The following is a 12,483-nucleotide window of genomic DNA, read 5'->3' as shown; positions in this document are numbered from 1 at the left end:
TGTGTGTGTGTGTGTGTGTGTGTGTGTGTGTGTGTGTGTGTGTGTGTAGATGGGCAGCTAGGTGGCACAGAGCACCAGGTCTGCAGTCAGGAAGACTCATCTTCCTCAGTTCAAATCTAGCCTCAGACACTGCCTAGATGTGTGACCCTGGGCAATTCACTTAACCTTGCTTGCCTCAGTTTCCTCATCTGTAAAATGAGTGGGAGAAGGAAGTGGCAAAAACTCCAGTGTCTATGCAGAGAAAACCCCAAATGAGATCACAAAGAGTCAGACACGACTGAAAAATGTCTAAATAACAAAATTATTACTAATTTAGAATGTTTTTTTAATCTGGTTATTGACAGATTAGATTTGTTCCTTTGAAAACAATGATGTTTTTGACCATATATTAGGGAATGACTCAGTCTTATTCACTTGAATAGGTTCCTTATATATCTTATATAAAAACTTTATTGGAAAATTTACTGCCGAGATTTTTCTCCCGGTAATCTTTTTGACTTCTCATTTTAACTGCATTAGATTTGTTTGTGCAAAAAAAAATTACATAATCAAAAACATTGATTTTATCTCCTCTGATCCGGTCTGTTGCTTCAGTCATGAACAGTTCCCCATCCAAAGAGTTCAAAGGCTGTGTCTTCTTTGCTCTTCTAATCTGCACATGATGTCATCTTTTATGTCTGGGTTATCCATCCATTTGGAACTTATCCTGGTGCCCAGTGGGAGATGTGAGGCTATATGTGGTTTCTGCCAAATCACTTTCTAGTATTCCTGGTAGGTTATAGTCAAATAATGAGTCCATCTTCTAGCAAATTGGTTCTTTGTGTTTATCAAACCCTTTCCTTACTGTGCGTTTTTTTTCCTGTATATTGTGTACGCAATCTGTTCCACTGATCAAACCTCTCTCTTAACTTGTACTGAATGATTTTTAATTATTGTTGCTTTGTAATATAGTGTCATACAGTATTACTAGACCTCCTTCCTTCCTCCTTTTAAAAAAATAACTTTACGACTCTATTTCTACCATGTGAATTTATTATTTTTTTAACTTAATAAAATAATCTTTTATTGGTGTGGTACTGAATACATAAATTAATTTATGTAGTGTTGTCATTTTTACCATGTCGAGAACCCAATTTTGCAAGAACATATCTCTAGCTGAAAATGATTCTTATTTCTAGTTGACAGGTGACTAATGTTTGGTTGGGAGGCAAGGTCCTTGCCAATACACAGTTCTGTTTATTAATTTATTTAGTTTTGATTTTGTTAACACTACATGGTTTTCCATAATTCACTTTTTCAGGGGATAGAGTCTTGGGCCTGGAATTAGCAAGGCCTGAATTCAAATCCAGCTCAGACATTTACTAGCTGTGTGACCCTGGGCGAGTCATTTAACTTTTCTGCTTCTGTTTCTTCTGTAAAATAGGAATAATGATTGTACCTCCTTCTTATGATTGTTGTAAGGATAAGCTATTTTTACTAGTAGATCACAGTGCCTTGCACACTGTAAGCTCTCAATAAATGTTTGTTTTCTTTCTTCCTTCCATCTTTTCTTCTTTCCTTTCTTGCATACTTTTCCTTCCTTTTACCAGGAAGACAAAGAAACAGATTAAATGTTTAAGGGTTTGCTAGTGTTGTTTGAGTTCTCAGGTATAAACCTAAATTAAAATTGAAAAAATATAAGGAAATGCAAACATTTAACTCACTGACACTCAGCCTGTGACACAAAGATCATTCAGGATTATGTCATTTTTCAGGTGCATTTATTGGACACACAACTCCCCTTTGTTGGGAGAGTCATCATGGAGGTGGAATTGGTGGCGATCATGCTAGAACTGAGATTTGCTGAGGTGATAATAAAAGGAAAAAATGGAAATTAATGGTACTCTGATTATGAAGAACTAGAATTTTTAAACATTTCATAAATAGTTAAGGGAACGAATCTTTCAAGGTGGTAAGTGGGATATTTTGAAAAAAAGTTTTCTCATTAAATATTCTTTTGACTTGTCTTATTGAAAATGCCAGGTAGTTGTTGTTCAGTCATTTTTCAGTCGTGTCCAACTCTTCAGGACCCCTTGGGGTTTTCTTGGCAAAGATACTGGAGGGTTTTGCCATTTCCTTCTCTGACCTATTTTACAGATGAAGAAACTGAGGCAAATAGAATTAAGTGACTTACTCAGAGTCACAAAGCTAGTGAGTGCCTGAGACCAGATTTGAGTTCAGGAAGATAAGTCTTCTTGACTCCAGGCCCAGCACTCTATCTACTGTGTCTACTAGCTGCCCCCGACACATAGTTTTAAGGCACCAAATGATGGGTTTAGTTGTTCATTTGAGAGTATGAAATATCTAAATGGGTTACTTCCTATACTCATGCAAAAACACTACTTAATTTCCCTTTCAGTTTGATAATTATCTTCTTTTTTGTTATTATAATAGAAGGCACAAATAACTTTATTTTCTGACATAACCAAAACTGAAATACAACTAAAAATACATGATGAAGTTCCATTCAATTTTAGCTTTTATGAATATTTTATCACCATTTTCATCATTAGTACAAGAGCAACAAAAAAGCCCTATTGCTATTTATGTGGAATAATTGCTTTTTCCCCCTCAATGTTTCTTATATATACTTGGATGATTTTATTGTACCTATTTCAGCTTATTGCTCTAAGAAGTTATCGTTCCTTCATGCCTGGAATGCTTTCCCTCCTCACCTGTTCTTCAGAATACTTCTCTTCATGTGAGATCTTTCTCAATCACTACCTTCTGCCTGAAGCCTTTCATTATTCCCCCAGCTCACAGTGCCCCCCCCCAAAGAACTTTACGTTTAGCTACCTTGTATTTATTCTCTTTATATTTATTCTGTAACTACTTGTTACAGAATAAGGGAATGCCTGTTGTCTCTCCCCATCCCCCAAATGGAAGTTCCATGAAAGCCTGTTCCATTCTTTTCACTAATATGCCAATCTTTACAAGAATACATTGTCAGATTCCTCATTTTAGAGATAGTTTGTTGTATCTGTATGTCCCATGCTGAGCTAATAGATACTAATAGATGGGAGATAGACCTTTATGCATTGGACATGGTGTTAATCAATACCTCACCAGGAAGTCAGGCAAATATGGGTGGTGATATCCCTAGGAGAAGTGTGACGTACTAGTTTTTCTGCCATAGTTAACATGGTGGGATTTTAGGGGATGCTGAGGGCAGGAGCCAATGGTCCCATCAAGGCAGTGTGGTCAAAAGGAAAGGGAACTGAACTAGAAGTCAGTAGATCTTGGTTCTGGTCCCATCCCTGCCTGATCATCTATGATTCCATCTGGGTAAATTACTTCCTTTCTATGACTCAGCTTCTGCACTTGTAAATAAAACTCAATTTGACTAGAGATTCCTAGTCCCTTCCAACTTAAACAACCTTTAAGTCTCTAATTTCTGAGATTGAGGACAGGAAGAAAACAGCAGTTCAAAATTGTATATTATTTCTAAAATTGCCATCATCAAATAATAGAACTTCTCCAAAGTCCCTGTGATATTAATTGTTTGAGGGAATGTGACAGATACTAATTGAATAATCGTCACAGCGAGAGTCACTGACATGTATCAAGTGTTTTAAATTTTACTGATTCCAGCACCCATCAGGAGTCACCTCTGGGCCATGTGCTCACCCTGAGCATGGCACAGAGATCCACTTTATAGGGACTCTGACTTACTCACATGAAACTTGCTGTGGATTTTCTTTTCTGATGATGTCATTTACGCCCTTACAGATGACACGAGAACAGTACATATTGGCAACACAGCAGAATCACCTGCCCCGAACGGAGAATCCTCAATTTTATCCAGTTGGAATTTATGGATGGAGGAAGAGGTGCTTATACTTTTTTGTCCTCCTGCTTCTGGTTACTGCAATTGTTAACTTAGCCATGACGATATGGATATTGAAAGTGATGAATTTCACTGTGGTAAGTACAGACACAGCCCTCCATCTCTCTGCTGCTTGGTCAAAACCAATTCAGCTGTCCCTTTCAGTTTTCATCAGTAGCACAATCTTAATATTGCATGAGCATGGTAGAATTCCATGACTATGCTGGATGTGACTGTCTATTTATGATGAATTTCATCATGATATAAATATGACACTGGCTGATATTTAAGTCAAAAACAAAACTTTGGCTTGCTTTAAAATATTTGTAACCATCAAGTTGTTTTCTTGTAAGTTAGGAAATGCTTATTATGTCTATACATGTTCAATTTTTGATGGTCATAACAGGCATGTAGGAGGTGATGGCACTTTTTTTCTAAGTACTTCTTCATACTTATCTATGTCAGAAAAAAGATTGATTTCATTAAAACTATAAACAATAATATATGACAACAAAATAAATAAATAAATAAATATGCAAAAGAAGTTACGGAAACTCACTTGAAATTCCTGTCATTTAACAAGGAAAAAAAACAATTAACAAATAAACAGGATATGAAGCTTTTTTTGGTCAGTGTACCCTCCCAAGTCTGTCCAAAAGTTCTGCCACATCTGACCACCTTTGCATTCTATAATTAAGCTCAGAGTCTACACAATCTGGCTTCTGATGACTTAACTTTTGGTCAATGCCTAGAAGACTCTTCCTATGTTCTATCTTTTCTATAAAAAATATAGTGAACTTGTCAAATAGCAAAAAATATGAGCATTTCCACAAATAAAGGACAGAAAGAAATGATTGTGTATGAAATTGTGAATCTATTACATGCAGTTTTTTTAAGGAACATATTAAATTTAACATGGTCATGCCCTTATGGCCCTGCTTGTCTGTCCCCTTATGAATTTCATATGTGTGTGTATGTGTGTATATGTGTATATATACATACATACATACATATATATCCACCACCTTTCTATCAAGAGCTAGAAATCATGTTTTCTCATCAATCTGCTGTAGTCTTTACCAGTCACCAGAATAATTAGAATTCTGAAATCTTTCAAAGTCCTTTTCCTTTAAAATATCATAGATATTAAATAAATTGTTCTTCTAGCTCTGCTCATCTCTCTCTCTCTCTCTCTCTCTCTCTCTCTCTCTCTCTCTCTCTCTTTCTCTTTGTTGGTTGATATAGATCCTCCCAAGTTTCTCTGAATTTCTCATCATTTTTCATTTCTTAGAGTATGATAGTATCTATTATATTTATATGCCATAATTTGATGAGCCATCCTCCAATGGACAGCTCCTTAGTGTCTAACTCTTTGTTCCAATTAAAAAGGGTATTAAAAGTAGTTTTTGTACATCTTTGTCCTTATACTCCACCTTTTTTTTTTCTTTTCAGGGTATAAATGTGGTAGTGGTATTGCTGGGTCAGAGAATATAAACAGTTTAACAACTTTGGGGGTATTTTTCAAAATTGTTTTTCAAAATGGTCCAATTCATAGCTCCAGTGATTGCATATTATTATTCTTGTCCTCCAAAAGCCCTTCCTGTAATCAGTTTTCAGTTTTTTGTCCTCTATTCCAGTCTGATGACCATAAGATAGAACTTCATAGCACCTCGGTATTGAATATGTTCATTGTTTCTTAAAGCACAGAAATATTCCATTCATTCCATTCCTTTACCACCACTTGTTTAGTCATTCCCCAATCAGTGGAAATCTTTGTTTCAAGTCCTTTGTTGCCCAAAAAAGGTGCTGATATAAATACTTTGGTGTAAATGGACCCATCTTTTTATCATTGACCTCTTTGTTATATAGGCCTAGAAATAGAATCAGTAATTTTTAAAATTTTTTCTTATCATTATTCCACATTGCTTTCCAAAATTTCTGGACCAAATCATTTTTCCACGAGCTGTGTTTAAATGTTCCTGTTTATCCACAAGTGTCCAAAACTGAGTATTTCAATTTTTTCATCCTTACCTATTTGCTGAATGCAAAGTGAAACCTAAGGTTGTTTTAATGTACATCTCTCTTATTGTTTTATGATGTGGACCATTTTATATGGTTTTTAATAGTTTTCATTTATTCTTTTGTGAACTACTCCTTTTTTTCCTTTTAATAGTATTTTTCTAATTACATGCAAAGATAGTTTCCAACATTCACTTTTATAAAATTTATAAGTTCTATTTTTTTCTCCCTTCTTCTCTTCCCTCTCCCCTTCCCCAAGGCAGCAAGCAATCTGATATAAGCTATGCATGTACAGTCATATTAATCATATTTCCACATTAGTCATGTTGTGAAAAGAATCAGAACAAAAAGGAAAAAAAAACATGAGAAAGAAAAAACAAAAAACAAGTCAAAATAGTATGCTTCAGTCTGAAGCATACTCCATAGTTCTTTCTCTCCCTTTGGGTAGCATTTTCCATCATAAATCTTTTGGAATTGTCTAAGATCATTGTATTGTTAAGAAGAGGTAAGTCTATCACAGTTGATCATCATACAATATGGCTGTTACTTTGTACAAAGTTCTCCTGGTTCTGCTCACTTCACTCAGCCTCAGATCATCTAAGTATTTCCAGGTTTCTCTGAAATCAGCCTGCTTATCATTTCTTATAGCACAGTAATATTCCATTACATCCATATACCACAACTTTTTCAGCCATTCCCCAATTGATGGACATCCCCTCAATTTCCAATTCATTGCCACCACAGAAAGAGCTGCTATAAATATGTTTGTAAATGTGGGTCCTTTTCCCTTTTTTATGATCTCTTTTAGATAAAGACTTAGTAGTGGTATTGCTGGATCACAGGGTGTGCACAATTTTATAGCCCTTTGGGCGTAGTTGTGAGCTATTTCTTTATTTCCTTTCACTACTTGATGGCTTTTGCTCTATGTATCTTCATATTTTCCCTATGTATCCTGGATATTGGACCCTTATTAAAATGTTTTATTTTTCCCAGTTGATTACTTCTCTTCCTATCCTATTCATCATTATCCACTAGGTTATAAACTTCCTGAGACAAGGTAGTGTCTTTTGCATCTTTTTGTATCCTCAGTGCTTAGAACAGTACCTGGCACATAGTAGAGGCTTAATAAATGTTTATGGATTAGGAAAGTTTTTCAGTTTCATATAATCAAAATTACCTACTTTATCTTTTTTGTAGTCACTGCTACCCCTTGTTTACTTAGCAGTTTACTAGCCATAGAGATGAAAGGTACATGACCTGAATTACTTAAATTTATGTGATCAGATCTTTAATATTGAGTTCAAATATCCTTTGTGTGTGTGTTATGATAAATGGTGTATGGTGTTGTTCTAAATTCTGCTAGACTCCTTTCTAGTTTTCCTAGGAATTCTTTCCCAAGTAATTCAGTTTTCAGATCATACCCTAAGCTCCATTTTAAAGAAAAGTTGAATGGTCAGTCCTGCGTGCATGCTTATTATTTTCATTACTCAACTTCTCCTTTTCCTCCACAGTGGAATTGTTTCTATCTACCTCTTTGGAATTCCATGAGAGCCTCTTCTTTCCCCTGGGCTGTTTTTCCCTATAAATTTTTAACTGATAAGAACTTAGCTATCCTTTCTCCCAATACCTTAAAATTGACCCACCCCCAGTCAACTAGCATTCAGGTGTGCTGGCTGCGAGAATTGCATGTAGTAGTGAATTCAGCCATTTCCACTAGTTCTGCTTTCTGTTGTTCCATAGAGAAGCCAACAGGCTCATTTTCTATTAACTACGTTAGCATCTTTAGGAACAAAGCTTATTTTTTGGCCAGTAGACAGGGCTCTGGGTATCCCCCACCTTGCTGCCCTCTTCTACTCTTTTCAAGTTTTCTAGTGACTAAGCTAGGCCCAGGTTCAAGAACAACTAGCTTTATGTTCTGGAATATACTTCCCGAATTTGATGATGATGATGATGATGATGATGATGATGACGATGGTGATGATGATAATGATGATGATGGTGATGATGATGACGATGATGATGATGACGTTGATGACAATGATGACAATAATGATGACCTTGCTGATCATAATGGTACCGTCACAAGTACAGGATTCAGGAAATATAGGAAGTAGGATTAGACAATAGAAGGGCCCATCTCCCAAGAATAAGTAGATGATAGACCTTCTATACGCTGACCTCTTCCTTAAACTCCATCTAAAGCACCATATTGAATTCTATACACAGCAGTTTACAAAGGATAATAACAAACTCGATAGTGTCAGTAGAAGACCAGCCATGATGTTGACTAGTCCTTGAGTCATGTCCTTCAAGGATCAGTTTACTAAGCACTGTACTAAGCATTGGGAATGTGAATATAAGCAATCAAGAGAGACCCTGCCCTCAAGGACCTTACATTCTAACTAGATTAGAAATGAAGGCAAGCTGGAAAGTATCTGTATAGAGGGTGAGGGGAGTAAGGTGAGTAACCTATGCTGGAGAAAAGACTATTGGAGAGGAGGTGGAAAAGTCCAAAGTGAGGAGTGGTGGCACACTGCCATCATTTTCTTTGAGGTACTTTTTAAAATAACCTACCATCCATGTTCAAAGGGAGGTCACATATCCTCTTGTTCTCCTTGTAACATGTTCTGTATAAAAGCATATATAAGTTTAGCCTATGTTCTGGCATTAATTACATTTGGACAAATGCATACACATGGTACACATATGTAAGAATGATGGCCTTGTTCACTTGTCTGAGGAATAAGTTCACTTCAGTGTTCTGAGAAAAGCAATTATATTTTCTGAAGAAAGCAGTTGTGCATTCTGGGGTAGCAGTTGTTGAGTCACATATGACAAGAAATTTGCATATATATATATACACATATGTGTACATAAGTATACATGTGTGTTGTGTGTATGCATACATGCATGCATGTACATACATATCTCACCCTACCAAGATAAGGCCAAAGCTGACCTATCTGAGTTGAGTTACCAAATAGTACAACAGAGGTTATCATGGCGAAGAAATGGCAGTGATGGCCTTATTTGAGATGGAATGACTTAGGGCAAGACTGGGAAGAGACATCATGGATAAATGGCTGATTTCAGAGCCACCAAGGACTGGGCTAAAGTTCTACCTCTGAAATATATTAACTGTATGACCCTGGGCAGACCATTAACTGCTCACTGCCTAGGCAAATATCTAAAACTCTAAGTTGTAGAAAGTCAACAATCTAAACAGGTATTTCTTCATTCAGTAGTTCCTTGGACCACAGAACTCACAAGTCCACTCACTATTCCCCCACATTTTTAAAAATTTACTTTCAACTCCAAATTCTCTCCCACCCACTGAGAAGGCAAGAAATGCCATATCTATCATACATATGAAGTCATGTTAAACATATTCTGACATTAGCCACGCTGCAACAAATTAATGAATCAATGAAGGAAAAAAATAGAAAAAAAATTTACTTCAACTTATGCTCAGTTACAGGTCCTCTCTCTGAAGGTGGATAGAATTTTTCATCATGAAACTTTGGGAACTGTTGTGGATCGTTTATTGACTAGAGTTGCTAAGTCTTTCACAGTTAATTATCATAGCAATATTGTTGTTACTACGTACATTGTTCTACTGGTTCTGTTTGATTCACTTTGCATCAATTCATATTATTCTTCCCAGGTTTTTCTGAGAATATCCCCTTCATCTTTTTATATAGCACAACAGTATTCCATCACAATCATGCACCATAACTTGTTCAGCCACTCCTCAGTTGATGGACATCCATTTAGTCTCCAGTTCTTTGCCACTACAAAAAGAGTTGCTATAAATCTTTTTGTATATATGGATCCTTTTCCTTTTTCTTTCTCTTTGAGTCATATAAAGTGGCAGTATTGATGAGTCAAAAGGTACACAGGGTTTTACAACCCTTTGGGTATAGTTCCTTGTTCTCCACACTGGCTGGACCAGTTTCCAAATTCAACAAATATGCATTAGTGTACCAATTTTTCTACACCCTCTCCAGCATGTGTCACTTTACTTTTCTACCACCTTAGCCAATATGATGGGGTGTGAGGTGGTACATTGGAGTTGTCTTAATTGGCATTTCTCTAATTATTAATGGTTTAGAGGATTTTTTCATATGATTAATGACAGATTTGATTTGTTTTCTTCTGAAAACTACCTGTTTGTATCCTTTGTACAATTATCAATGGGGAATAGCTCTTATTCTTATAAATTTTGTTCAGTTCCCTATATCCTTCAGAAATAAGACCTTTATCAGTGAAATACTGTAAGCAAATTTTTACAAGTTTACTGTTTTCTTTTTACTTTTGGCTGCATTTGATTTTGTTGGTGCAAAGCCTTTTTAATTTAATGAAATCAAAATTGTCTATCTTGCTTCCTGTAATCCTCTCCATCTCATTTGGTCCTGAACTCTTTCCTTATCTATTCATCTGACAGATAATTTTTTCCATGCTCCCCTAATCTGCTTATCATATCACCTTTTACATCTAAGTCATGCACCCCTTTAGAGCTCTTGACATATGGCATGACATGTTAGTCTATGCTTACTTTCTGTCAGACTGTTTTTCAATTTTCCCACCGGTTTTGGTCATGTAGTGAATTCTTGTCCCAACAACCAGGATCTTTGGGTTAATCAAACAGTAGTTTCTATGCTCATTTACATCTGTATACTATATATCTGTTGTATTCCATTGATCAGACACTATTTTCTATACATTGTCAAATTGTTTCAATGATTACCACTTTGCAGTATCATTTGAAATCTGGTACTGCTAGGCCCTTCTTCCTTCACTTTTTTTCATTGATTCCCTTGATGTTCTTGACCTCAGTCCCTACTCTCCAAAACACACTGAACCTGAACATGTGCTGTTATTTTGTGACATTTAACATTTTATTGTCTGACAGGTCATTTTTTTCCCTTGCTTCCTACTTTTAGCCATTTTTCAATCATGTTTGACTCTTCATGACCCCATTGGGGGCTTTCTTAGCAAATATATTGGAGTGGTTTACCATTTCCTTCTCCAGCTCATTTTACAGATGAGCAACTGAGGCAAACAGGATGAAGTGACTACCCTGGGTCCTACAGTTGGGAAGTGTCTGAGGTCAGATTTGAACTCAAGAAGATAAGTCTTCCTGACTCTAGGTCTGGCATTCTATCCACTGCACTACCTAGCTGCCCCCCTTTTTTTTCTTAAATTTGTTTAATTTTTAATAGAAAATTGAAGGCTTCAAAAGGGAATAAAATTTACTGAGTTAAAGTAATGGCTCTGCCAGGTGATGGCAACTGTGAGGAAAAGTGTTTTGGGATTGCTTGGTCCTTTTTCCCTCCCTGAGAAATTAGAAACAAAATCCCCAAGTGTTTGTCATCAATGAAAGGGTGTTCTCCATATTCTATCACATGTCAGTGAAGATGCCCTCAACTACTGATTTTTGTAGGAAACACTGAATAAAGTGAAATGATGTGAATTTCTTAACTCTATAAAAGGTAGCAGAAAATTAAGAGGGTAGCCCTTCTGTCCTGTACGGTTTTTTCCTCATAGACAAATTTGATCAAATTCCTAGATGTTTTCTGAGTGTTGTATGTATTTGGAAAAACATTTGTTTTGAGAAAGAGATAAAATAGCATGAGTCTCTGAGAACTGTTTCTTTGTTTTTTAGGGGAAAAAATCAGCATTTTAGCCTCTCTTAAGGTTAGCGTGTTTATAATTCATAAGAGAATGATTATATCATTTCATTTTCATATTCTTTTTCCACCCCAGTTTACATAGGAAGGCATATCAGAACTATGGCTGAGGAGATTTTTGATTTTTTTTAAAAGGATGTAGGCTAGCCAGACAGGTAGAGGGAGGAGCAAAACCTCTACTGTCACCGATATTTGAAAGATCATGGAAATCAGCAGAGGTTCTCCAAGATAGGAGAATGGCAAATGTTCAGTTTTTTCAAAAAAAGAGAAAAAAAAACAGAGCCTACAAACCATAATTCAACGAACCTGACTTTGTTCCTGGGGAAATTCTATAACAGACCTTTTTTTTATTTCTTTAAATAGAATTTTTCCAATTACATGTAAAGAGAGTTTTTAACTTTTTTTAAATTTTGAGTCCCAGGTTTTTCCCTCCCTTCCTCACCTCCCCCCTCTCTAAGATGGTGAGCAAGTTGATATAGATTATATATGTGTAGTCATGCCAAACATATTTCCATATTAACCATGTTATAAAAGAATAAAACAAAAGAAAAAGGAAAAACAGAAAAAGAAGTGAAAAAGTATTCTTTGATCTGCGTTCATACTCCATCAGTTCTTTCTCTGGATATGGATTGAATTTTCCATCATGAGTCCTTTGAAATTATCTTGGGCCATTGTATTGCTGAGAATAACTAAGATATTCACAGCTGATCATTGTATGATATTGCTGTTACCGTGTACAACATTCTGCTCCCACTCACTTCACTTTGCATCAGTTCATGTAACCTTTCCAGGTTTTTCTGAAATCAGCCTGCTTCTCATTTCTTATAGCATAATAGTATTACTTTATAATTATATATCACAACTTATTCAGCCATTCCCCAATTGATGGACATTCCCCCGATTTCCAAA

General features: G+C 36.0%; 1 protein-coding gene across 1 annotated transcript in view; it reads left to right on the top strand.

Moving 5' to 3' along the window:
- Positions 1-3,768: 3,768 nt before the first annotated feature.
- Positions 3,769-12,483, top strand: part of SGCZ (sarcoglycan zeta) — a 115,456-nt gene continuing 106,741 nt past the window's right edge. The window contains exon 1 of the mRNA XM_027853757.1: positions 3,769-3,963. Coding sequence (XP_027709558.1) covers positions 3,769-3,963 — 195 coding nt within the window. The remainder of the gene's footprint in view (positions 3,964-12,483) is intronic.

This window comes from Vombatus ursinus, unplaced genomic scaffold (assembly GCF_900497805.2).
Source record: "Vombatus ursinus unplaced genomic scaffold, bare-nosed wombat genome assembly UNPS02010193.1, whole genome shotgun sequence".
NCBI classification, from domain to species: domain Eukaryota; kingdom Metazoa; phylum Chordata; class Mammalia; order Diprotodontia; family Vombatidae; genus Vombatus; species Vombatus ursinus.
This window is presented reverse-complemented; position numbering and strand designations above follow the sequence as displayed.